This window comes from Ailuropoda melanoleuca, chromosome 11, assembly GCF_002007445.2.
Source record: "Ailuropoda melanoleuca isolate Jingjing chromosome 11, ASM200744v2, whole genome shotgun sequence".
Classification (NCBI taxonomy): Eukaryota; Metazoa; Chordata; class Mammalia; order Carnivora; family Ursidae; genus Ailuropoda; species Ailuropoda melanoleuca.
In genome coordinates this window covers 107,581,031-107,608,452 of record NC_048228.1, presented here as the reverse complement: position 1 = coordinate 107,608,452, position 27,422 = coordinate 107,581,031, and the positions used below count along the sequence as shown (strand labels likewise).

Here is a 27,422-nt window from a genome sequence, read left to right as displayed (position 1 = left end):
CCCCAGCCAGGCTCTCCTGACCTTTCTCCTTTGCATCCCATCTGCACCTACTCCCAGAGTCTCTGCCCCTGGTGGGCCCTGCACCACCGTCCCCATGTGTCACCTCCCCATGGGCCTCAGTGTCCCCATCTATAAGGTAGAAGGCCCCTCGTACTTTGAGGCTTCAGGGCCCAGCCCCACACCCGGCCGCCCATGGGACAGCAGGGGCACCTGCCCCCGGGGCCATCCAGGTGGACGAGACCAGCATGCCTCAGGCCTAGAGCCTCTCACCACGGCCGACAGTGAATAAAATGACTTTAATAAAACAGAAACAGCTTTACAGGGGGTCTTCGGAGACGAAACCAAGCGCCCGGAGCCTTGGGGCGGGGCGGCGGCTAGTATCTGAGGAGCCAGCGCGGCTTGTGATGGCTCAGGGACGTGAAGTAGGACCACCACCACGGCTTGCTCCCGTCCGCGGTCGGCTGCCTCCGCCCCTCGAGGGGCTCCTGGCCCAGCTCCTCGGGCTCCCCATATGGGCTGGCGCCTCCTGGTGGGTCTTGGAGCCCAGACCCGCTTCTCCGGGGCCCGAGGAGGAACTTCTTGGGTCCGGCGCCCAGAGGCTGGAGAATGAAGTCCACTCGGCCAGCCCTCCTCATCCGAGCGGGGATGGTGACCTTCTTGATGACCTTGGAGTAGCCAGGGGCCTGAGCTATGACGATGTGGGACCCCGGAGGCAGCAGTCTCCAGTAGTCGCCATCCGGGGCTGCGAACAACCAGAACACAAGCAATTCTCAGACCTAGCCTCACACCCGGGCTCGAGGTGCGGAGATGTGGGGGTCCGAGGGGCATCGGCATGGAGGGCAAGCAGACCCCGGATATTCACCTGCTTCCGCACTGGCCTGGAGCACCCTTCCCACCCTCTTCCCCAGCCAAACTCCTATTCATCCCTCAAAGCCCATGCAGGATGAATGGAGTGGCCTCTCCAGGCGCCAGGCTGAGTGACCGCTTGCGGGACCAGCCACCGCGATGCAGGAACCAGGAAGGCGCTCACCTGTGGTGATGTCATGGCGGATGCCCTTGACCAAAATCCGGGCGTTCTTGACCGGCTTGCCAAACTTGTCCATCACCACACCTTTGATGCCGCGGTGCACCTGAGGAGACGGACAGTGAGGGCGAGGGCGTGGCGTCTCTAGAGGACCGGGCGCCCAGCCCAGCCAGCTCCCACCCCTCTGTCCTCGGAGCCCCCCTCTGGGCTTGCGCATGACCCTGCAGTTCCACTTGAGGGTCCACCCGACCACCTGTCCTGGGCCGGGGGTGCTGAGCAGAGAGCCTGGAGCTCATCTCAGTTCCCCTTCATATGTAGAGCGGGTCGGTGTGGCCGCTTCTCCCTGCGCGTGGGCCCCAGGAGGACACGGGCCCAGGGTCTGGACCCTCGTGTCAGTCCCAGCCGAGGCGCCAGCCACTCTCTGGTCTTGGACAAGCTACACTGCTTCTCGGCACCGTCGCCCATCTGTAAAATGGGCACAGGTGTTGCTGGAGACTGGGCATCAACACACACGAAGGCCCGTGGCAGAGCCGGGACACAGGACCTGCCCACCCTCAGTGTGGACAGGTCTAGACGCGGCACGCTCCGAGCGGATGCCTTCAGACGAGGAAGCTGCACGTGCCGAGCAGAGCCCCGCGCAGAACTGCCTGGCCTTGTTCACACTCCTTCTCCTAAAAATGTCGACAATAAACAAGCCAACCTGCCCTTGCTCTATTGGACTGCAAACAACTTGGGGCCCGCAGGTCATGTCAAATGAGGCCAACGTGATTGGGTGGGAGGGGAGACAGTGCAGAGAGACCGTTCTCTCCCAGGGGGCTGTCTCCCACACCTGCAGTGCCGCCCCAGGCCTCCGACCACCCATCCTGCCCCTCCTCTGCTCAGAACCAGCCAATTCCTCTGCCCCACACTCCTCTTCCTCCAGGAAGCCCTCCTTGATGACCAGCCACATCGGGGGCCTCCTCCAGGGTCCCCAGTGCTGGGCTTCCACACTTCCAGCCCTGATCTCGCTGTAATGTCACCATCTGCCCTCCTCTCCCCAACCTAGGGGAGAGACCAGACATGTAGTAGGGTCTCATTTCATGTCAGCTTGCGTGGGCTAAACTTTGTTCTGCCCTTGCTTTTGGGCTGAGGAGTCACCTTCCTGCAGACCCAGGGACGTGGAGCTCTCCGGCAGGGAAGGAGACATGGTGCGCACGCCCCTCCCCTCCCAACCCCGGGGAGAGGCAGACACCCACCCAAGGCCTGCTCAGCATCACCGTGAAGAAGGCCTCCATGGGCCGTGACAGACTCGATCCTTATCAGAAGCCCCAGCGCAGCCTTCCCGGGGCATCGTCCTCAGGGGCCAGCCACTCCTGGCTGCGCAACCCGCCTGCCACCCTTCCTCCCTCACTATTAAATCTTTATACCCCAAGACCTCACATACAATATCCACAGAGCAACCCCAGTCCCATTTAAGGCTCCTTAAAACTAATTTTCACCAGACGGCCGTAAAATGAAATGAGCGAGGGGTCTGGCCCAGACCCATTACTGAGTGATGACGGGCCCTGCGCGGCGAGAGGTCGCAGGCACAGCCATCAACTAGAAGCTCTAACAACATAATAACGTCCAGCTCTTCTCTGGGCAGACGGCAGCGGCTGCTGATCCAGGAGGCCCTGCTCGGTTCTTGCCTGGAGAAAGGTTCCTGATCTTTCTGGAAAGGATTCATTGACGGAACTGCGGTTTGGGGCAGGCAGATGGGAGTGCGAGCTCTGGTCAGTCTCTGGGCAACGCTAGACAGGCCCTGTCGCTGTGTGACATTCTGTCTCCTCCTCTGGTTTTCTCGTGGTGGCCGAGAGCCAGCCCGGGAGCCCACGCGTGACCCAGCAGCCCCAGGCCAGCACGGTCCTTCCCTGGCACCTGTCCCTCCGCCTACAAAGTGGGCAGCTCCTCCTAACGCCCAGGACCGGTGTCAGGATCCAGCCCGCGGGTGGGGGTGCCGGCCGTAATGCGCTATGCGCGGGCAGCCCCTCGTTGTCCCCTCCGGGCCACCCCGTGTCTCCCGCAGGGCCTGCTTCTCGCGGGGACGTGGAGCCAACGTGTGAGTCAGCGGAGTCTTGAAAACACTCAGGAGGCATCGCAAGCCATGCGAGGTTCCGCCTCACTGCCTGCGTGCCCGCCCCTTGGGGTTACCACCCTCAGGCCCCCACCACGCCCCTCAGCTGTGAGTCACACTAGCAGGCAGGACTGGCATGCGGTCACCATGCTACTGGGGTCCACCCCCGGGGACCACGAGGACTGTTCCAGACCGTTCTCAGTGGCTTCTGCTCAGCGCCACCACCTATTTCTGGGTGACCGTGGCCCCAGGAACGCAGTTACCCTCAGTCCGGCTGCCCCACCCCTCCCCGGCAGCCAGTGCCCTGACCTCTGAGCCCGAGGGGCAGACATGCTCCAGGCCCTGCCGCCCAGAGCATCATGCTGAGGCCTCCCCCCAGCCCAGTGCCCAGTCCATTGCCGTGTCCACACTCCTCACTGTGGCATGGGGACCCTCCCATGCCCTCTGCCTGAGCTCTTCCATTGCCCGGTTTCCCTACTTCTTCCAATGCAGCCCGTGTGTCACCTCCCCCAGGAAGCCCCATGGCCTCCGAGGCGGGTCAGGTGCCATCCCTGGGCCGCCTTGGTCCCTGCATCCTCCTTGTTCGGTGTTGCCCTTTAGGCCATGAGAGCCTGGCTGTCCTGGGGACCCCAATGCATGTCCCCTGAGGTCCCAAGCGTCCCCAGGGCTGGCCGACAGCAGGTGGCCCGTGAACAGATGGACGGCTGGCGAATAAACAAGTGAGGGGCAGCTGCGCACCGGGTTCCCCCAGCGCCGCCGGCTGGCGGAGCAAAGCCGCGGGGGCTCACCATCTCCACGAAGTTCAGGAGGGGCTCCTTGTTGTGCTGCCAGAGCGTGTAGAGGGCCTCCTCCGGTGGGAACTTGACGCAGCCCAGCTCCACCGTGATCTCGAAGCAGTTGCTGTGCAGGTAGTTGAAGTCGGACATGCCTGCGGCGCGTGGGGGGGGGCTGCCTGAGCGCGCGCACGCTCGACATCCGCGCGCTCGACATCCGCGCGCTCGACATCCGCGCGCTCGACATCCTCGGCCCCCGCGCTCGACATCCGCGCTCGACATCCACCTGGTCGACCGACATCCACGCGCTCCACACCCACGCGCCTGCGCTCGACATCCGCCCCCCAGCGGGGCAGCCGCGAGTGGCTGCTGCCCTTATCCCCACTTTACGGATGAGCAGACCGAGGCGCGGGGCGCTGGCGGTTCTGACCCAGGTCCCACAGGGGAAGGGGTGGAGCTGCACTTTGAACCCAGGCGTCTGGCACCCAAGTGCTTCTGCTTACGCTCTGTCCTGTGTGCCCCAGGGTGGGTAAGGAGTGAGCCAATTTCCATCAGAGACACATGCGCCCCTGGCGGCCAAGCCTCTGGCAACCTCCTGGCCTGGACCCCAGTGACCACAGTGTCCATGTATCTAGCCAGTCCCAAGAACAGCCGGGGAGGAAGGTCCTCCAGCCCCCGCTTCCAGGGAAAACAGGCTTTGCAGACCGGACAACCAGCCAATCAAGTGGCAGTGCGGGGCCTCGAGAAAATCGGGCTGATGGCCGCCCACCCACTCCTGCCCTCTGCCCCATCTGCTTCCAGAGTTTCTTGTCCAGTAGAAGCTACACCCGGTCTCCAGCGCAGGCCTCCTGCTGGGACGGGCAGCCCCTGCCCTTCGGAAGTCAGCAGCCACTGCTACCAACTTGACCTTCACAGCCCACAGGGCAGCCATGCTCCAATCCACGCAGCCCCTCTGTCCTTGGCCACTGGCCCCGTGCTTTCCCTGGCTCTGTGTCCCTGGGGCGGCGAGCCTGGCTGCCTCTCCCTGGCTCAGACCCACCCCAAGGGTCCCTTGCAGACCCTGGACATGGGTCGTGCTCAAGACCATGCACCCGGGCCCTGGGAGGGAGAGAAGCTGCCCTGTGCCCCCGGGAAAGGCCCCCCCCCCGTGGCCGTCTCGGGGCAGTAGGGGCGAGGTTGCCGAGCACAGGTGTGAACTGGCTTCAGCACAGGAGCGGATCATCCTCCTGCCCACAGCTCTGCCACCTGCGGCATGGACGCCAACGGGCCTTTCTCTTGCCCGAGCCCAATTTCCTCATCTGCCAAATGTCCCCAATACGCAGTGTCGTGCCGGGGTGGAGGGGAGGCAGGCGGAGCGCAGGAGCACGTGGGCCCTGCCCAGCCGGTCCCCCTCAGGGCGCACAGTGTCCCACGCACCCCACTTTGCTCCGTGTGATGTCCAACTGGACACAGGTTAACATTGAACTTCAGAAAAACTATGAAGAAAGTTTAAGTACATCTCATGCAGTATTTGGGACACACTTATACATACTAAAAATGCTTCGTTATTTTTCTGAAATTCAAGTTTCACTGGAGTCCTTTATTCCCTCCGGCACCCCTCCTGCCCCCAAGAGGCAGAGAGAATTGGTCACAGGTGGGGTCACGCGCTGTCAGCGCTCACGAAGGCCCCAGCAGAAGCAGCAGGGGGGCTGGAGTATAACTCTGCCACACCTGTCCCCGGGACCGTTCTCAAGACAGCAGCAGAACCGATGCCAGACCACACCCCCACGGCCTGGTGCACCTGTGCTGCTCCCCCCACTCCAGAAGTTCCAGAATCCAGGTCCCAGAAAGAGCTGCCGAGAGGAGATGCCGGCCGCCCCCCTTCCAGCCCCTCCCAACCTCCCCCTCCCACCCTCCTTCCCTCAGCTCTCCCCTCCCTCATCCTGCCCAACCCCTCCCCCCTCCCTGCCACCCCCCGCCCGCACCTCCAGTGAAGCTGTACCAGTCCGCCCCGTTGATGACGCTGCCCCTCTTCAGGAAGTTGCCGCCACACCTGTTCTCTGACCTGTCCATCATCATGGGGTGGACATCAGCATAGGCCCTGGCCAGCAGCTTGAACATCTTTAAAGGAGACCAAGGGACAGGTTTCTCGTGAGGCCAAGGCCAGAAGGTGGGGCACCCTGCAGGACACTCTCAGCGCTGGGGGCAATGGGGTGAAGAGGGGTCTGCAGCACAGATAGGAGGGGGGCTGGCGTCCACGCAGATGGTACAGCATGTGCAAAGGCCCGGAGGTGGGAGAGCCGGAGCTCGGGGCACCTGCGGTGGGTACCTGGCGCGTTGTGGAGCCCCTGCACACCTCGCTAGGGAGGGTGGGCTTTCTCCCAAGAAGGGGGTGCACCACAGGGACGCTGGCAGGGCTCCCCGAGGTCAGCTTTGCAGTTTCCCAGGCACTTCCTACAGAGGGCAGGCTTCGGGAGGCGGGAGGCTGGGGTGGGCCTCATTTTCACTGACTTCACCACTGACTTCTCTGTGATAACCATCGCCCCACATTCCCCAGGGACGACCTATGCCCGAGGGTGCCCCCACCTGCCGCCACCACACACATGCGGTGTCCACTGTGCTGCGTGGAGGACATGGAACACGGGGCCTGCCCCCCTGGGGGGAGCCTGGGGGCGGGCTCGTCTGAGTGTGTCCACAGCCCCCGCCCTGGCGCAGCACTCCCCCTCCATGCCGCCCCCACAGCAGGCAGGGCGCGCAGGTCCTCCTGTGCCCGCGTCCCAGCGCAGGACACAGGTCTGCTCGGGGTGGCAACTCCCAAGCTGGGGTCACGTGGACAATGGGGCCCAGCGCACTATGCTTGTGACAGCCCCACGGCCCTGGGAGAAGTCTGTCCCGGTGAGGGGACCCTGCTGCAAGAAGGGGGAGACTGGGCAGGTGGGGTCAGGCCAGCGCGAGGTCTCTCCAGTGGGGCACGGCGACTCCAGGACCCGGGGTTTGGGGAAGGATGGGTCCAGTGTCCTCAGGGTGGGGCCGTGCGGTTTCAGCTCCATCCCTCAGACACAAACCAAGCACCCAAAATACAAAGCCACGCACGTCCTGCAGTCACCGAGGTTGGCAGACGGAGTTGTCTCGAGAAACCTGCCTGGGTCCCCACTTCTCTGGCCCTCCCCTGGCTCCCCACCCACCCCACCTGGCTCTCCCTCCTGTCACCCATCAGTCAACCCCCCACACCGCTTGCCCTCGGGAGAGCAGGTGAAGTCATCAGTCCCCAGAGCCCAGGGACGCACAAGCGGCAGGCCCAGCTGGGAACAGGCCCGACCTGGGGAGCAGGTGCAGGGCAAGGCCGTCAGGAGGCCGGCCGGCTGTGCGTGAGTGAGGTGGTGGGTGCCGCAAGGTGCTAGGAGGGGCACGTGCACACTGGCACTGGGGGGGGCTGTGCAGGAGCTCAGGCGGGGGCCACGGGGAGGAGCAGCCTGCCCAGCTCTGCTGCCTGGGACCCTGCAGACACTGTCGCTCCCTCTCGCGGTCTGCGGGCTGGGTTGGGGAGGGTTTGAGGGGCAGGACAGAGCTTAAGCAGGGCTTGGGAGTAAGATTCTGGCAGAAGGGACAGGTGTAGGGGGACAGACGGCCTGGAACGGCAACAAGAGGCGCTGTCTCTCATCCATGGGGCACCATGGCAGTTCGGGGAAGGCGACTTGGGACACCCTGGCCAGCCCCTCCTTGTGCTCCCCCCCCAGCCCCCTCCTGGGACCTTGGTTTCCACAGAGACCACTGCTGGCTGTGGCCCTGAGCACGATCGATCCATGATTGATGGCTGGTGGGGAAGACTCTTATTTTTCTGACTCTGGCGGGACTCGTTGAGGTGAACTTCCACCCCAGGGACATCTTCATGCATCTGCCTCTGGATTCAGACGCTGGGCCTGGCACCAAGGGCTCCTTCCGCCGAGGGTTCACGGGCCTTGTCCCGCTGTGAGCCCCGCCCTCTGACAGCACCAAGTCAGGGACAGACCCTAAGGGGACATCACCCAGCCTGGGACACTTGCTGGGCTCTGAGCACGGAACCTAGCACCCCTGCACATCCTAGGCCTGTGCCAGCTGCAGGGACGTGTGGGGGAGAGGGAGTGAACAGACGAAGCAGGGCAAGGAGGAAGGGGGGCCGGGACAAGCTGCCCAGGGGACGCAGGAGTTGGCTTCCCTGAGGTCCTGGAGGCCGGGCTCTCCATCTGCTGGCCCGGCTGTGCCTCCTGGCCCCGCTGGGTGCCTGTGGGAAACTGCCTCCTCCTTCAGGCTCTGCTGAGGCAGCCGCCCCCTCAGGGAAGCCCTCCTGAAGGCCCAGGACAGGCCGGGGTCCACCCTCCAGAGCAGCGTGCACACACAGACACGCGCACCCCCCGCAGGCCCCCGGCCCCCCCGGCAGCCCTCCGTCCTGGTCCTGCCTGCTTTTAGCTCCACCTTCCAGCCCGGATGCGGACCCTCAGTGCAAGGGCTGGTCCTGCCTGACGCAGACCCGCAGACCCGCAGCACACGGGGTCGGGGAGCTGGGGGAGGCTGAACTGACCTGCGTGGCTGACGGAGGGGAATGAGCAGGGACCCGGGCCCCAGGCACTTGTCCACGCAGCCCCAGTTCCCGGTCCCCGCCCTGCCCCGAAGCACAGGGCAGACCTGGCTCCCCCCTGCGTCCAGTCCACCAGGAGGCCTGCTGGGGGACTGAGCAGACAGTGCTGACCTTTCCAAGACCCCAGGCCAGCCAAGGCCAGAGCGTCCAGCTTTGTCGTGCCCAGAGGACATGGGAAGGAGCCCAGGGGCTGGCCTTGGCAGGAGAGGGTCACGGGGGCAGTGTGGGCAGCTCCCCCAGGACATCTGTCTGTGGGCCCTGGAGCACCACCCCCTTTGCCTCCAAAAAATGGAAAGTGATCAACTGCCACCTCCCAGAAGACCAGCTTGCATGAGCTCCAGGAGCGGGCCAGGAAGGAGCCCCATCGGGCAGAGGGGGGTGGAGAGGGTCCTGGCCATCATTACATTGTCTCCTCCCCTGCTGGCCTGACCAGTGAGGAAAACTGAGGCCTGAACAAGGGAAAGGCCTCTTCAGACCCAAGGGAATCCAGGGCCAGAATTCCTCCTCTGATCCCGCTGCAGCCCTGCTCCCGGAGCCGGCCCAGGGGACCCTCAGCCGGCCCAGGGGACCCTCAGCAAAAGGGCAAGGCCCACCAGAGCCGGAGGGGGGGGTGGGGGGGCGGCCAAGAGCCAGACCTGTGCCATGCACGCTGCAGCACTGCCCTCTGCCGGCACCGCCTGGAACCCCACCCTCTCCCTGGGGCCAGGTCGGGAGAGCGCTGGGCTACAGTTCGCACCCGAAGGGCTCTCCGCTGGGGACACTGACGGAAGGTGGGGTGTGACCAGAGGACCTTTCAGCTGGCTGGAAGGCTTCCTGGAGGAAGGGTCTTTAGAGCTAAGCCTGCAAAGCTCCTACTGTTCCTGCGACTGTGTGGGTCTCAGTGAGCTCAGAACAGGGAAAAGGCCAGGCCAGCCCCGAGGGCACCTCACCGCAGCCTCCCCCGCACACACAGCAGACCCGGCCCCTCTCACCTTCTCATCGGGCGTTGGAGAAAACATCTTCTCTTCCTGGGGGTGCTTGGAGAAGTCAAAGGGGTAGGAGACCACCAGGTCTCCCCCATGGAGGCTGGCCGAGAGCACGAATGGGGTGGTCCGCATCCATTTCATTATCGCCTTGGTCTCCGGGGCCACCTGCCCAGTAAAGACGCGGCGGTCGTCAGAACCAGGCATGCCCCTGCTGGCTACCCCGGTCGTGCCCACAGGCCCCTCCAGCCTCTCCAGGCCCCCCGTCCCTGCCTGCCCCGCCCCGTCCTGCCCAAAGGCCCTTGCCAGGCCCTCAGGATTCCCTTCAGGTGCCACCAGGCTCTCCCACCTGCCCACACCCCTGCCTGAAACTCATTTTCCCACCTCCTGGGGCTGTCACTTCGTCCAGGCAGCCTGCCCGGAGAGCTGAGCACCTGCAGCCCCAGGGTGTTTTCCATATGTGTTCCCCGAATCCCAACAGCCCACTGAAGAATTAGCCCATGTCCCAGGCTGGAAGCAGAGACTCAGAGGCTCAGGCTGCTAGTCGCCAGGCTCTCCTGTGGTCCCGGAATGACCAGAGACCCTTCGAACGCGTGCCCGTGTGCGGGCTGGGCGGGGCGGCTCCTACCTTACCCCACCAGTAGTGCTGTGGGATGGGGATGTGGTCACTGCGCACGCCGCGGGACTCAGCCAGGCGGTAGTACTCAGACGTCAGGTCAGGGAAATTGCGGTTCAGATCCAAGTTCTGTGCGTTCTGCCTCCCGCTTGTCCACCCGTTGTAGCCGGCGCCCTGAAAACACAGGCCACCCCCGTCCAAGGGTCAGCACACCCCACCCTGACTCCTTCCACAGGGAGGCCACGGGGCTGGGCTGGGCTGAGTCAGAAGCCAGGGCTGCCATTTCTCTCCGGCTTTGATGATCTTGGGAGCACATCCAGCCAAGCTGTCCTTGACCTCCTCTCCCATCTGTCTGGCTCCTCCCGTCCGGCCTCCTTGCTGAGCCTCCAACCTCAGGGCCTTGCACTGGCTGTTCCCCTGCCTGAGTCCCCCCAGTAGTTATGTGCACTGCTTGTTCCCCACCTCCTCTGGGGCTCTGCTCGAAGTCACCTCAGAGAGCTTCCGGCCCTCCAGCCACCATGAGACGTCCCCCTGCCCTGTCTTCCCATTGGAAGATTTCTCTAGAGAGCACATCCTCGTTTTCACACACCACAGAAGTATCAGTCTGCCCCCACCCCCAAGTAGGACCTTGCTGACAGTGATGCCTGCTGAATGCCCATCACCCAGAACGGTGGGTGCACACAGACCCCCAGTCACTGCTAGTGAATGAACAGATGGGAGGGCGTCGAAGTTAGCAGCCCACGGGATCCGGGGTAGGGGGCACTCACCTCGGCAGCCGCCACCTCGTACCCGTCGGGGTTCATGGAGGGCAGCAGGTGAATGCGGGTAGTGTTGAGCAGACGCTGGATGCGGGGGCTGCCCAACAGGTACTCGGAGCACAGGTACTGGGCCAGGTAGATGAGCATCTCCCGCCCTGCCACCTCATTGCCATGGATGTTGCCGATGAGCTTCACCTCAGGCTCCACTTGGGGGAGATACAGTGACCTGAGGGGTCGTCTCAAACCCTAGGGTCCCCAGAGACTTGAGGGCCCACATGGCAAGGCAGGCTGGATGCTTTGGGACCTGTTCATACTTGTTTTGGCCCAAGCATCTCTGTGACTAATGAGGTCTCATCAAAGTCACGACTTACTGAGCTCATATCTTAAGTTTAGCCACAATTATTAGCAAAACACATCAAGGATATTAATTAACAACAATAAATGTCATCATTGCTCTTTGTGAATTTTATTCATGGCCACTTTCTACATTTGTGTAGTAAATTAAGTTGCACATTGGTGCTTAGATGGGAAGGCCCTCAAATGGATGGATGGATGGTTGGAAGGAAGGAAAGAAGGAAGGAAGATGGAAGAATGGATGAATGCGTGAAAGGATGGAAAGATGAATAGGTGGATATGTAAATAAACATTTAGATATTTCAATAGAAGAATGGAAGGATGGATGGATGGNTAGAGCACATCCTCGTTTTCACACACCACGGAATTATCAGTCTGCCCCCACCCCCAAGTAGGACCTTGCTGACGGTGATGCCTGCTGAATGCCCATCACCCAGAACGGTGGGTGCACACAGACCCCCAGTCACTGCTAGTGAATGAACAGATGGGAGGGCGTCGAAGTTAGCAGCCCACGGGATCCGGGGTAGGGGGCACTCACCTCGGCAGCCGCCACCTCGTACCCGTCGGGGTTCATGGAGGGCAGCAGGTGAATGCGGGTAGTGTTGAGCAGACGCTGGATGCGGGGGCTGCCCAACAGGTACTCGGAGCACAGGTACTGGGCCAGGTAGATGAGCATCTCCCGCCCTGCCACCTCATTGCCATGGATGTTGCCGATGAGCTTCACCTCAGGCTCCACTTGGGGGAGATACAGTGACCTGAGGGGTCGTCTCAAACCCTAGGGTCCCCAGAGACTTGAGGGCCCACATGGCAAGGCAGGCTGGATGCTTTGGGACCTATTCATACTTGTTTTGGTCCAAGCATCTCTGTGACTAATGAGGTCTCATCAAAGTCACGACTTACTGAGCTCATATCTTAAGTTTAGCCACAATTATTAGCAAAACACATCAAGGATATTAATTAACAACAATAAATGTCATCATTGCTCTTTGTGAATTTTATTCATGGCCACTTTCTACATTTGTGTAGTAAATTAAGTTGCACATTGGTGCTTAGATGGGAAGGCCCTCAAATGGATGGATGGATGGTTGGAAGGAAGGAAAGAAGGAAGGAAGATGGAAGAATGGATGAATGCGTGAAAGGATGGAAAGATGAATAGGTGGATATGTAAATAAACATTTAGATATTTCAATAGAAGAATGGAAGGATGGATGGATGGATACACGGATGTTTGGATATTTGAATAGAAGGATGGATGGGTGAAAGATGAAAGGATGGATGGAGGGATAGAAGGATGGATGGAAGGAAGGATGGATGGAAGGATGGCTAGAAAGATGGAAGGATGGATAGATGGATGGATGGGTGGATGTTTGGATATTTGGATAGAAGGATAGATGGGTGAAAGATGGAAGGATGGATGGAGGGATGGAAGGGTGGATGGAGTAATAGAAGGGTGGATGGAAGGAAGGATGGATGGATGGATGTTTGGATATTTGGATAGAAGGATGGATGGGTGAAAAGATGGAAGGATGGATGGATGGAAGGAAGAATGGATGGAAGGATGGATAGAAAGATGGAACGATGGATGGATGGATGGATGTTTGGATAGTTGGATAGAAGGATGGATGGGTGAAAAGATGGAAGGATGGATGGAAGCATAGAAGGATGGATAGAAAGATGGAAGGATGGATGGGGGGATAGAAGAATGGATGGATGGGTAGGTAGGTGGATNTGGATGGATGGATACACGGATGTTTGGATATTTGAATAGAAGGATGGATGGGTGAAAGATGAAAGGATGGATGGAGGGATAGAAGGATGGATGGAAGGAAGGATGGATGGAAGGATGGCTAGAAAGATGGAAGGATGGATAGATGGATGGATGGGTGGATGTTTGGATATTTGGATAGAAGGATAGATGGGTGAAAGATGGAAGGATGGATGGAGGGATGGAAGGGTGGATGGAGTAATAGAAGGGTGGATGGAAGGAAGGATGGATGGATGGATGTTTGGATATTTGGATAGAAGGATGGATGGGTGAAAAGATGGAAGGATGGATGGATGGAAGGAAGAATGGATGGAAGGATGGATAGAAAGATGGAACGATGGATGGATGGATGGATGTTTGGATAGTTGGATAGAAGGATGGATGGGTGAAAAGATGGAAGGATGGATGGAAGCATAGAAGGATGGATAGAAAGATGGAAGGATGGATGGGGGGATAGAAGAATGGATGGATGGGTAGGTAGGTGGATGCCTGGATATTTGGATAGAAGGATGGATGGGTAAAAAGATGAAAGAATGAATGGAGGGATAGAAGGATAGATAGATGGAGGGACAGATAGAAAGATGGATGGGTGATGGATGGATGGATACATAGATAGATAGGCAGATGGATGTTTCGATATCTGGATAGAAGGATGACTAGATGGTTGAGTGGATTGTGGTTAAAAGATAAGAGTCGACCAGGAGCCTGGCAGCCTTACTAACTGTGTGACCTCGGGAAGTCAACTCTCTTCTCTGAGACTCACGTTGCTCATCTAGAAAATGGCATCTCTTTCCCTAGCTGTGCACAGCCCAAGGACTGCAGCTGTGAAAGCAAACACCCATGTCCCTCCTGCATTCTGAGGGTATAAATGACCCTGAGGCTTCCCACAATGGTCACTTTCCTTGGCCTTCTTCCAGGGGACACCCCTCACCACATTCCAAAGCTGCACATCAATGTGAAATAGGAAGAACCCTATCTTCATCCCAGAGTACTGCACAGGCTGAAGGGGTAGGAGGCAGGGTGGGCCAAGGAGGCTGGGGTGGGGCCAGGTGACCTCTGACCCTTAACAGGAGACAGGGCTTTGGGCTCATGACATCCATGACACCTAAACCACTAGGATGAAAATCGGGCTGAGTGTGGCCAACCCAACAAAGGCACCAAAGCCCCTTAACCTCAGACGGTATATTTTTCAGTAATTAAACAACCAAGGGTCGAATGGGAATGACTTCTGGATTGACCCCGTGTGCCTCGCATGGTCACGGGGATAGACCAGCAGAGGGACGGGGCCAAGGAAGGGCTCCTGGCATAGGCCAGAACTGGNCTAGAAAGATGGAAGGATGGATAGATGAATGGATGGATGTTTGGATATTTGGATAGAAGGATGGATGGGTGAAAAGATGGAAGGATGGATGGATGGAAGGAAGAATGGATGGAAGGATGGATAGAAAGATGGAACGATGGATGGATGGATGGATGTTTGGATAGTTGGATAGAAGGATGGATGGGTGAAAAGATGGAAGGATGGATGGAAGCATAGAAGGATGGATAGAAAGATGGAAGGATGGATGGGGGGATAGAAGAATGGATGGATGGGTAGGTAGGTGGATGCCTGGATATTTGGATAGAAGGATGGATGGGTAAAAAGATGAAAGAATGAATGGAGGGATAGAAGGATAGATAGATGGAGGGACAGATAGAAAGATGGATGGGTGATGGATGGATGGATACATAGATAGATAGGCAGATGGATGTTTCGATATCTGGATAGAAGGATGACTAGATGGTTGAGTGGATTGTGGTTAAAAGATAAGAGTCGACCAGGAGCCTGGCAGCCTTACTAACTGTGTGACCTCGGGAAGTCAACTCTCTTCTCTGAGACTCACGTTGCTCATCTAGAAAATGGCATCTCTTTCCCTAGCTGTGCACAGCCCAAGGACTGCAGCTGTGAAAGCAAACACCCATGTCCCTCCTGCATTCTGAGGGTATAAATGACCCTGAGGCTTCCCACAATGGTCACTTTCCTTGGCCTTCTTCCAGGGGACACCCCTCACCACATTCCAAAGCTGCACATCAATGTGAAATAGGAAGAACCCTATCTTCATCCCAGAGTACTGCACAGGCTGAAGGGGTAGGAGGCAGGGTGGGCCAAGGAGGCTGGGGTGGGGCCAGGTGACCTCTGACCCTTAACAGGNCAGGGAGGCCACGGGGCTGGGCTGGGCTGAGTCAGAAGCCAGGGCTGCCATTTCTCTCCGGCTTTGATGATCTTGGGAGCACATCCAGCCAAGCTGTCCTTGACCTCCTCTCCCATCTGTCTGGCTCCTCCCGTCCGGCCTCCTTGCTGAGCCTCCAACCTCAGGGCCTTGCACTGGCTGTTCCCCTGCCTGAGTCCCCCTAGTAGTTATGTGCACTGCTTGTTCCCCACCTCCACTGGGGCTCTGCTCGAAGTCACCTCAGAGAGCTTCCGGCCCTCCAGCCACCATGAGACGTCCCCCTGCCCTGTCTTCCCATTGGAAGATTTCTCTATAGAGCACATCCTCGTTTTCACACACCACGGAATTATCAGTCTGCCCCCACCCCCAAGTAGGACCTTGCTGACGGTGATGCCTGCTGAATGCCCATCACCCAGAACGGTGGGTGCACACAGACCCCCAGTCACTGCTAGTGAATGAACAGATGGGAGGGCGTCGAAGTTAGCAGCCCACGGGATCCGGGGTAGGGGGCACTCACCTCGGCAGCCGCCACCTCGTACCCGTCGGGGTTCATGGAGGGCAGCAGGTGAATGCGGGTAGTGTTGAGCAGACGCTGGATGCGGGGGCTGCCCAACAGGTACTCGGAGCACAGGTACTGGGCCAGGTAGATGAGCATCTCCCGCCCTGCCACCTCATTGCCATGGATGTTGCCGATGAGCTTCACCTCAGGCTCCACTTGGGGGAGATACAGTGACCTGAGGGGTCGTCTCAAACCCTAGGGTCCCCAGAGACTTGAGGGCCCACATGGCAAGGCAGGCTGGATGCTTTGGGACCTATTCATACTTGTTTTGGTCCAAGCATCTCTGTGACTAATGAGGTCTCATCAAAGTCACGACTTACTGAGCTCATATCTTAAGTTTAGCCACAATTATTAGCAAAACACATCAAGGATATTAATTAACAACAATAAATGTCATCATTGCTCTTTGTGAATTTTATTCATGGCCACTTTCTACATTTGTGTAGTAAATTAAGTTGCACATTGGTGCTTAGATGGGAAGGCCCTCAAATGGATGGATGGATGGTTGGAAGGAAGGAAAGAAGGAAGGAAGATGGAAGAATGGATGAATGCGTGAAAGGATGGAAAGATGAATAGGTGGATATGTAAATAAACATTTAGATATTTCAATAGAAGAATGGAAGGATGGATGGATGGATACACGGATGTTTGGATATTTGAATAGAAGGATGGATGGGTGAAAGATGAAAGGATGGATGGAGGGATAGAAGGATGGATGGAAGGAAGGATGGATGGAAGGATGGCTAGAAAGATGGAAGGATGGATAGATGGATGGATGGGTGGATGTTTGGATATTTGGATAGAAGGATAGATGGGTGAAAGATGGAAGGATGGATGGAGGGATGGAAGGGTGGATGGAGTAATAGAAGGGTGGATGGAAGGAAGGATGGATGGATGGATGTTTGGATATTTGGATAGAAGGATGGATGGGTGAAAAGATGGAAGGATGGATGGATGGAAGGAAGAATGGATGGAAGGATGGATAGAAAGATGGAACGATGGATGGATGGATGGATGTTTGGATAGTTGGATAGAAGGATGGATGGGTGAAAAGATGGAAGGATGGATGGAAGCATAGAAGGATGGATAGAAAGATGGAAGGATGGATGGGGGGATAGAAGAATGGATGGATGGGTAGGTAGGTGGATGCCTGGATATTTGGATAGAAGGATGGATGGGTAAAAAGATGAAAGAATGAATGGAGGGATAGAAGGATAGATAGATGGAGGGACAGATAGAAAGATGGATGGGTGATGGATGGATGGATACATAGATAGATAGGCAGATGGATGTTTCGATATCTGGATAGAAGGATGACTAGATGGTTGAGTGGATTGTGGTTAAAAGATAAGAGTCGACCAGGAGCCTGGCAGCCTTACTAACTGTGTGACCTCGGGAAGTCAACTCTCTTCTCTGAGACTCACGTTGCTCATCTAGAAAATGGCATCTCTTTCCCTAGCTGTGCACAGCCCAAGGACTGCAGCTGTGAAAGCAAACACCCATGTCCCTCCTGCATTCTGAGGGTATAAATGACCCTGAGGCTTCCCACAATGGTCACTTTCCTTGGCCTTCTTCCAGGGGACACCCCTCACCACATTCCAAAGCTGCACATCAATGTGAAATAGGAAGAACCCTATCTTCATCCCAGAGTACTGCACAGGCTGAAGGGGTAGGAGGCAGGGTGGGCCAAGGAGGCTGGGGTGGGGCCAGGTGACCTCTGACCCTTAACAGGAGACAGGGCTTTGGGCTCATGACATCCATGACACCTAAACCACTAGGATGAAAATCGGGCTGAGTGTGGCCAACCCAACAAAGGCACCAAAGCCCCTTAACCTCAGACGGTATATTTTTCAGTAATTAAACAACCAAGGGTCGAATGGGAATGACTTCTGGATTGACCCCGTGTGCCTCGCATGGTCACGGGGATAGACCAGCAGAGGGACGGGGCCAAGGAAGGGCTCCTGGCATAGGCCAGAACTGGAGCCCATGCCTGGATGCCCTCAGTGCCCTGGAGGGGTTCATGGTGGTCTTCAGCTCAGTACACAGGCCACAGGCCCCCTAGCCAGGGGCTGAGTCTTCTCTAGAATCTCTTGGATTCTTAGCCAGCCTCCTGNTGGAGGGACAGATAGAAAGATGGATGGGTGATGGATGGATGGATGGATAGATAGATAGGCAGATGGATGTTTCGATATCTGGATAGAAGGATGACTGGATGGATGAGTGGATTGTGGTTAAAAGATAAGAGTCGACCAGGAGCCTGGCAGCCTTACTAACTGTGTGACCTCGGGANAACAGATGGGAGGGCGTCGAAGTTAGCAGCCCACGGGATCCGGGGTAGGGGGCACTCACCTCGGCAGCCGCCACCTCGTACCCGTCGGGGTTCATGGAGGGCAGCAGGTGAATGCGGGTAGTGTTGAGCAGACGCTGGATGCGGGGGCTGCCCAACAGGTACTCGGAGCACAGGTACTGGGCCAGGTAGATGAGCATCTCCCGCCCTGCCACCTCATTGCCATGGATGTTGCCGATGAGCTTCACCTCAGGCTCCACTTGGGGGAGATACAGTGACCTGAGGGGTCGTCTCAAACCCTAGGGTCCCCAGAGACTTGAGGGCCCACATGGCAAGGCAGGCTGGATGCTTTGGGACCTGTTCATACTTGTTTTGGCCCAAGCATCTCTGTGACTAATGAGGTCTCATCAAAGTCACGACTTACTGAGCTCATATCTTAAGTTTAGCCACAATTATTAGCAAAACACATCAAGGATATTAATTAACAACAATAAATGTCATCATTGCTCTTTGTGAATTTTATTCATGGCCACTTTCTACATTTGTGTAGTAAATTAAGTTGCACATTGGTGCTTAGATGGGAAGGCCCTCAAATGGATGGATGGATGGTTGGAAGGAAGGAAAGAAAGAAGGAAGGAAGATGGAAGAATGGATGAATGCATGAAAGGATGGAAAGATGAATAGGTGGATATGTAAATAAACATTTAGATATTTCAATAGAAGAATGGAAGGATGGATGGATGGATACACGGATGTTTGGATATTTGAATAGAAGGATGGATGGGTGAAAGATGAAAGGATGGATGGAGGGATAGAAGGATGGATGGAAGGAAGGATGGATGGAAGGATGGCTAGAAAGATGGAAGGATGGATAGATGGATGGATGGGTGGATGTTTGGATATTTGGATAGAAGGATAGATGGGTGAAAGATGGAAGGATGGATGGAGGGATGGAAGGGTGGATGGAGTAATAGAAGGGTGGATGGAAGGAAGGATGGATGGATGGATGTTTGGATATTTGGATAGAAGGATGGATGGGTGAAAAGATGGAAGGATGGATGGATGGAAGGAAGAATGGATGGAAGGATGGATAGAAAGATGGAACGATGGATGGATGGATGGATGTTTGGATAGTTGGATAGAAGGATGGATGGGTGAAAAGATGGAAGGATGGATGGAAGCATAGAAGGATGGATAGAAAGATGGAAGGATGGATGGGGGGATAGAAGAATGGATGGATGGGTAGGTAGGTGGATGCCTGGATATTTGGATAGAAGGATGGATGGGTAAAAAGATGAAAGAATGAATGGAGGGATAGAAGGATAGATAGATGGAGGGACAGATAGAAAGATGGATGGGTGATGGATGGATGGATACATAGATAGATAGGCAGATGGATGTTTCGATATCTGGATAGAAGGATGACTAGATGGTTGAGTGGATTGTGGTTAAAAGATAAGAGTCGACCAGGAGCCTGGCAGCCTTACTAACTGTGTGACCTCGGGAAGTCAACTCTCTTCTCTGAGACTCACGTTGCTCATCTAGAAAATGGCATCTCTTTCCCTAGCTGTGCACAGCCCAAGGACTGCAGCTGTGAAAGCAAACACCCATGTCCCTCCTGCATTCTGAGGGTATAAATGACCCTGAGGCTTCCCACAATGGTCACTTTCCTTGGCCTTCTTCCAGGGGACACCCCTCACCACATTCCAAAGCTGCACATCAATGTGAAATAGGAAGAACCCTATCTTCATCCCAGAGTACTGCACAGGCTGAAGGGGTAGGAGGCAGGGTGGGCCAAGGAGGCTGGGGTGGGGCCAGGTGACCTCTGACCCTTAACAGGAGACAGGGCTTTGGGCTCATGACATCCATGACACCTAAACCACTAGGATGAAAATCGGGCTGAGTGTGGCCAACCCAACAAAGGCACCAAAGCCCCTTAACCTCAGACGGTATATTTTTCAGTAATTAAACAACCAAGGGTCGAATGGGAATGACTTCTGGATTGACCCCGTGTGCCTCGCATGGTCACGGGGATAGACCAGCAGAGGGACGGGGCCAAGGAAGGGCTCCTGGCATAGGCCAGAACTGGAGCCCATGCCTGGATGCCCTCAGTGCCCTGGAGGGGTTCATGGTGGTCTTCAGCTCAGTACACAGGCCACAGGCCCCCTAGCCAGGGGCTGAGTCTTCTCTAGAATCTCTTGGATTCTTAGCCAGCCTCCTGAGCTCCTGGCCAGCCCCCACCCCCCTGAGATGCAGGTTCACGCTGAGTTCTGTTCAGCGCCCCCACTGTGCAGGGCAGTGAACCAGGGCCTGCAGTGAAATCTGACCTCCGGCACCAGCACAGCTCTGGAGAGACAAGAAAGCCTAGCATTTCCATGCAGCTCTGCCCCATCTCACACCAGGCTTAATGGGCTTGGTTTTCGTAATGGAGGAAGTGCTTCCTTCAGATCGTCCGGTGAGATTACGTTCACCAAGTCGCTCGAGGAGCCAGCGTGAGGTGGCCAAGCCCAAGCGAGCACATGCCTACCCGGGTCTGAGCGTGCCAGGGAGAGGTTGCAGAAACGACAGAATGCACAGAGCACAGTTGTGCTTCCCCATGGACGGACAGGGGCCCACATGCCTGCAGCCACGGGAGAGCCCCCGCTTCTCTTCCCCAGACTTGTGCGGTGACGCTCCCCAGGACGGGCCCCCAGCTCCCATCACCCCGTTGAGCCCCAGCAGGCCCTGTGGGAAGTGGCCACGCGCCTCAGGGCACCAAGCAGGACACAAACCCTGCCTGCTCCCTGCGCACCCAAGCCCAGCAGGCCCANCAGGCCCGGAGCCCATTCCTGGGAGCTGGCCCACACCCAGACCTCTCTCTGGGGCCCTGTCCGCGGCGGCAGCTTACTCAGCTCGTGCTGCCCAGGGCGGGCCGAGAATTCGATGACCAGCAGCTCCTTGCCATTGAAGCTCCGGCCGATGCTGTAGGTCTTGGCGACGTGGGGGCAGCGGGCCGCCGTCCGCCTCAGCACGCGCACCATCTGGGCGTAGGAGTGGTGTGCGAAGCGAATGAAGGTCGGCGGCAGGCCTGAGGGCGGTGCCTCCTCCGCGTCCAGGCCTTCTGGGGAAGAATGGGGGTGTTGGGGGGCCTCCAGCTGCCCGCAGTCGCAGTCACCCACCAGCGCGGCTGCTCAATGGCCAGCCCCTGATGGTGGCTCGGTCTGCCCCCACCTGGTTCCCCTACAACCCCTGGGACCCTGGCCACCCCCGGTGCCCTCACACCCCCTCCCCTGCCACCCTCGGAAACATGGGGTCCCCCTGGAGTGCTTCCCCAGTCAACCTGCTTCTGTTTTTATTAAAACCCCCTTTAGGCTACTTAATGCTCTCAGCTAGTAATGCACCCAGCAGGTGCACGAGGTTTCACGGTTCCTGAAGCCGCGACAGCAAAGAGCGTTACACAGTGACGGGAAAACAGACAACGCGAAGGCGCAGACGTACCCACAGAACCCGCGGCCCAGAGAAAACCGCGATTTGGGAGGCAGCCTCCCGACTTCGTTTTCCACAGCCGCCTCGCTGTAATCATGGTGCTGACGCAGGTTCCTAACCTGCTCTGTCTACACTGCTTCCCGGTGGAGACGGCTTCAGTGCCTCGTCAGTCCAGCACCCACTGCTCTGAAGGGCTCCTCGGAGTCCACCCTACCATGGCCACGATGATGACACACAGCCAGGGTGCCGTGAAGGGGGAGGGAGAGTGGAGGGATAAGGAGGGAAAGGGAGGGGAGGGAGAGTAGAGGGAAGGGAGAGCAGGAGGGAGAGGAAAGAAGGAAGGAGGGGGAGGAGGAAAGAGAGGAAGGGAGAGGAGGTTAGAGGAGGAAGAAGGGGAAAGGAGGAGGGAGGGGAGGAGAAGGGAGAGGAAGAAGGGGAGAGAGAGTGGGAGGTGGGGAAGAGAAGGGAAGGACAGTAGGAAGGGAGAGCAAGAGGGAGGGAGAGGAGGGGAGAGTAGAGGGAGGGGAAGGAGGAGGGAGGGGAGAGAGTGGAAGGTGGGGGAGGAGAAGGAAGGGGGAAGGGAAGGGAGGGGAGGGAGGGTGGAGGGAGAGGAGGGGAGAAGAAGGAGGGAAGCTTCCCCACCCCTACTCTAAAAGGTCTCCTTGGGAGAAGCCCCTGGTCTTCCAGGCCGGGCTCCATCCCTCCGACAGGACACAGGTGCCTGCCCCCCTCCCTGTCCCTGTCTGCACTGAAGACCAGCTCCTGCAGGCTGGTTAACAGTTAATTCTTTTCCCTCAGCCTCTCACTTGCCCTGTGGTTTTCTTTCTGCTCAAAACGGTTTTGAGGGAGGAAGAAAGCAGACAGAACCAGCAATTTGGTGGCAGAATTGCCCAAAATAATCTCTATCCGGCCACCTCCATGGGCTTTCCCAGGGCAGGCGGGCTGCACCCGAGGGACGTCTGGTTCTCTTCCTCTGCACCCCTGCCCTTGCCGCGGCTGGGTCTCCTGCGTCTGCACAGGCTCACAGCTCCTATCTGCTGGCAGAGCGTTGCCCGTGGCCCGCGTCTCCCGCGCAGAAGCCTGTGGGTGGCACAGTCCCCCGCTCAGAGCCAGCTTGGGGATCAGCCCGGCAGGCGGCCGAACGGGAAGCCTGGGCTCTGGGATGCCGGCACAGACAGGGTCCCAGATCTCCATCTGTGTCCTCCCTGCCATCTCAGGGTCCCAGCATGGAGCCATGCACACGGCAGGCACCCAATGGCTGTGTGCTGAATGCACAGACCCATCCGTGGTCTGACACCGCCAGGCAGACATTGCCCCCTCCCGCTGCTGTTTGCCTTCCTAGAGCCCCCACTTTGTCCTCTATGAAGTTGGGGGGGTTGTCGTGGGCTGTGGTGAGGGGCAGCGTGGGTGACACCCAGCGCCACATCACGTGAACCTGACCACGAGCGTCCTGAAGCGAGTGCGGGCCACACTGGGGACGATGGGGTCCTGCCCTGTCCGGGGAGGCCCACACTGGCCACATGTGGTCCTTTACACTGAAGTTTCCATCCATTAAAATCAAATAAAATCAAAATTGAGACCCTGGGTAGCAGGGACAACCCAAGCACTCAGCGGTCATGTGTGACCGGTGGCTGCTGTCTGGGATAGCACGGGAGAGAATATTTGTGCCGCCACAGAAAATTCTTTCAGCCAGGGCTGCTCGGGACTGTGCTGTGTCCCTGGAGGGCTGGCACTCAGGACACCCGTCCTTCCTACCTGCTCCAGAACGCCCTGCCAGGCGGCCCCCCAGGACCTCCTTGCACACCTGCTGAGATGAGTGACTCACCACCGCCCAGGGCTGCCCATTCCACCCCCCGAGACACCAAAGCGGAGCCCTTCCCGCTGCTTCCTTGAGCCCACGCTGGGGAGTCCTGCTCCCACCAATACCCTATGAGCCATCTCTCTGGCCGACCACAGGCAACCCTGGCAGGCCTCGTGGGGGAAGCAGCCTCCCCACAGACCCCGGGGCCCAGGCGGAGCCCTGAGGTCCTCAGGAATGGCCACAGCGAGGACTCAGGCCCCCCGGGGCTGGCCGTGCTCTTCCACACGCCCAGCTGGCCCAGGCACCGGCCCCGGAGACCTCCGTGTGGGGGGATGTTTGCCCACCGTGACTTGGTGGTCCTCCCCCAACACCTGGGCACCAGTGCGGCCCCGGGCCCCACACACCTCGCAGCTTCTCCAGCGGGTCATAGCAGCCCTGCTCCACACTCGCAAAATAGCGCCTGCAGTCGAGGAAGTAGGGCCAGGCCATGTCGATGGCGTCGAAGGCGGGCTGGCAGGCCTCCCGCAGCCCGTCGCACACGTGCCGGCAGGGCCTGCGCACCCGGCCGCCCTCGCAGCGGGGGGCCAGCACGGCGCAGCCCAGCAGCCGCAGGTCGGGGTTGCACTGGCCTTCCAGGAGGTGGTGCAGGACACTCAGCAGGATGTACTCGGAGCTGGACTCCACCGCCTCCCGGGACCGGTGCTCCAGCAGGGTGGGGAAGGTGGTCTGGTTGTAGGCCACGTCACTGCAGGCCTGGAGCTGCATTTCCACACACGTGGCTGGGGGCAAGGGGGCCACCGGGTCACTCCTTGCCTCCATGGCCCCCACGGTCACCCGTCAGGCACTCTCGAAGGGCCCGCCCTGCCACCACAGAGCCCCCTGAGGCCAGAGCAGGGGAGGACCAGACAAGGCCCCCGAGACTAACGAGCTCCACTCTTCCCTGGTGAGGGAGCCGGGGCGGCCGCTCTGGGCCTCGACTGCCACTGCTGCAGAATGGGTGTGGGAAAGCCAGCCTCGCCGAGGGGCTGCCCCGTTAGGGGACAGGAAGGAAGCCAGCAGACTCGGTTTTGCAGAAGCAGGTGCAGACCGTCCCAAACTCACAACCCCAAAGCAAACGAGTCCCCAAAGATGCACCCAGCTTGGACTGCCTCGGATCGCCAGGAAAGTGGAGACCGCAGAGTGGTTAGCTCGGGCTCAGGGCGTTGAAGACAGGGCGGGTGAAGACGGCCACGGCTCAGCCCAGCCTGAACCAGCTCTGCCTCTCACGCCGGTGGGTGTCCCAGGTACAGGGACTTTGCCGTCACTGGGCGTTTTCTGATGTGATCGTAACCCCTTTCTCTCCAGCCCAGTGTGGCTGGAGACCCTTGCCAGCCCCGCAGCCCTCTCCAGCTTGGAGTTGAGCGTGCGGTCATCCCCACGCTGCCCCTCCCTGTGACCTCAGGTGCACCTGCCACATGTGGCAGCTTATGGGACAAGTGACAAGATTTTGCCACTTTTCAAAGTTTAAACGGATGGGGTGATTCCTGCTCAGCGTTTCTCTGCTCTAAACGTTTTAGATATGTTATTGACTTTTGCATTGAAAATATTCCCTATTTTTCAAAAAAGTCCAGTCCCTTCCCTTGGAACACACCAGACGCCCAAATCTGGCAGGAGCGGACTTGAGTAGCAGTAGCTGCCTGCCTGATCTTCAAGCCCGTCCCCCGAGGTCAGCTTTCCCTTCCTCATGCTCCCCGGGGGAAGGTCGGGGTCCACACAGGGAAGGGGGTTTGCCTGGCAGCTGCCGCACGGAGCCGACACTCAGGGAGCTCACAAGATAAAAAGCGGACACGCCGTGTACACACGGCCACGTCGGACCCCAACCAGCCGGGGGGCGAGGGGAGCAAGGGTGATTGCAAGGAGCACTTCTGGGACAGAACCAGGGGTGGGAAGCATGGCTGCACGGAGAGAGGGTCCTTCCTCTTTTGTTTTGTCTAATTTCCAGCTGTTTAAGAAGGGGCTTGGATTTGAGTATTGGCCCTTGTTACTAGTCAGCCCCTGGGGAACTGTGGGTTCAGCTCTCTAAAGGCCTCGACAGCGTGGAGGGGCTGCACTGCTCCTACAAAGCGAAAATGAGGGAAGTCCATGCTTCGTACCACTGTCTGCAGCCCATGGCCTGTGGCATTCACCTAGAAGAGAAAGGACAGCGCTGTTAGGGGCGTGGGCCCTGGTCATCCCGTCATCGCAAGAACGCACATGGGCGACGCTGCTTCCGAGGGCAGCCGGCCACGCACCCGGCCCTGTTCTAACACCCCTCGAGCTCCGTCTCATGGGGCTGCACCCCAGCCCTGCGGTGATGATGGAGCCCTTCTCCCCGCTCCGCAGGGGAGGAGCCGCGGTCCCGGAGAGGTGCCCTGACTTGCCTAAGGAAAGACAGCCAGGGCGCGATGTGGGTGTTACGCGTCCCTCCAGGGCCGCCCAGGCTCGTTTGCCAATCACCATGGATAAACACCCCGCAGGGGCCCGTTCCAAGATTCCAGCAGTTGAACAACCAGTTCCGGCAAAATTCGCTAACATCTAAGAGCCATTCTCGCCCCACCCCCACCAGTAACTCTGACCCCACCTTATTCGAAGTCCCCCGGAGTTAGATGGGCGCTGGCTTCCCCCAACCCCCCAGAACACTCTGCAAGAGCTTCGTTCCACTGTCTCCTGAACTGGGGAGAGTAGGACCCACATGCAAAACTATCCTTTCAACCATGGGCTCCCAGGGCCCTCCTCGAGGCCCAGCAGGTAGACCCAACAGTGAGAGCCCCGGGAAAGACAGTAAAACCAGCCTTAATCATACCCGCACCCGCGAGCCCCCGCTCAGAAGGCCCCGGTGCTCTGGGAGCCAAGAGGGAGGGGCTGCCTCCGAGGGAGGGAAATCAGCATGAGATTTAGAGCCCGCCCGGCAGGAGTCCCGGGACGACAGGGCAGGCTGGGTGGCAGAAAGAGTGGGAAACAGGGGGGAAGGGGGTGCAGGGGGGGCCTGAAGAAGGCTGAAACAGAGGGCAAAGCCCGTGTTCTAATCCTGTCACCTCACACAAAACGCTGGGCAGACCGCGAGTCTGGGAAGGGTGGGAGCCCGTCTAGCAATGCACCATAAGATCTGGGCGCTGTGAGAACTTGCCTGAGGGAACAAACACGAGCCCCCAGAGTGGGAGCAGCTGGAACGTGGGCTCTGGTCCTGCAGGGCTGGCCTGGCAGCTCCCCCTTTCAGGACCCTCTGCACAGGGTTTGCCCTCTGTGGACCAGGCAATCACAGCCCCCGACCCCGCAGCAGGCCAGCTCCCAGTGCCCTCACGGGGTGGGGACTACAGGCACCGTCTCGCCGCCTGGTTTCCGCTCTCAAAACTGGCGAACGAGGGATCCAGGCGAACACTTGGCTGTGCACAGACGCTCCGCGGGAACGCGCCTGCCGCCCTGGGACTCGCTCTCCCTCCTCGTCCGAATAATACGGTGAGGGAGCCCAGTGCGAGCCAGGGGGCAGCAGCAGGCAGGGAGGATGCCTAGCACTGGACCTAGACAGCCCGTGGTCATGGCAGGGAGACCCTGGAGTTGCTCTTTTGCACCTCTGTTTCCCCATTGTACGTGGGGTTTTCCATAATCACGTGGTGGGAATAACATGAAGGGTCTACAGGACGACCCACATTCAATGCCCGGCACAGGACGTGGCCCAGGATAGAAGATCCATAAATAATAGCTCCGTTGCTGTTACTGTTTTATAACACCCCTGCGACAACGAGCCACAGGTTTTGGGCTGTCCTAGGTGGCTGGCACCACTTGGGAAAAGCAACAGACAAGAGAATAATTATCCCAAAATAATTGTCCTAAATAATTTTCCTAAATTTGGCGGCTCTAACGTAGCAGAGGGCTGCAGCGTGCCCACCTGTGCCCACCTCAGATGGCTGGTGATGCGCACTGAGACAAGCTCACTGGCGGCGAGTGAGCTGGAGGACCCCAGGCAGGGAAAGCCACCTGTTCCCTCCCCTCAGACACAGGGGAGGGCATTTCTGGGCACTCTGCCCAACACTCCAAAGTCTTTATGGTCTAACATGTTCCCTAACCCGTGCCCACCGTCCCCTGCAGGATGAGAGGTGTGACAGGCTGAAACGATACTTGGGAAAAAGAAGAGGAAACTGACCCA

General features: G+C 58.3%; 1 protein-coding gene across 1 annotated transcript in view; it reads right to left on the bottom strand.

The window, feature by feature from the left end:
• Positions 1 to 277: 277 nt before the first annotated feature.
• CPZ (carboxypeptidase Z) overlaps positions 278 to 27,422 on the bottom strand; it is a 30,741-nt gene continuing 3,596 nt past the window's right edge. The window contains exons 2-11 of the mRNA XM_034672179.1: positions 25,393 to 25,425; positions 23,665 to 24,039; positions 20,882 to 21,094; positions 18,057 to 18,253; positions 10,074 to 10,235; positions 9,455 to 9,613; positions 5,854 to 5,989; positions 3,905 to 4,044; positions 1,031 to 1,130; positions 278 to 742 (exon numbers count right to left, since the gene is read on the bottom strand). Of these exons, the coding sequence (XP_034528070.1) occupies positions 375 to 742; positions 1,031 to 1,130; positions 3,905 to 4,044; positions 5,854 to 5,989; positions 9,455 to 9,613; positions 10,074 to 10,235; positions 18,057 to 18,253; positions 20,882 to 21,094; positions 23,665 to 24,039; positions 25,393 to 25,425 (1,883 nt within the window). The 3' untranslated portion in view covers positions 278 to 374. The remainder of the gene's footprint in view (positions 743 to 1,030; positions 1,131 to 3,904; positions 4,045 to 5,853; positions 5,990 to 9,454; positions 9,614 to 10,073; positions 10,236 to 18,056; positions 18,254 to 20,881; positions 21,095 to 23,664; positions 24,040 to 25,392; positions 25,426 to 27,422) is intronic.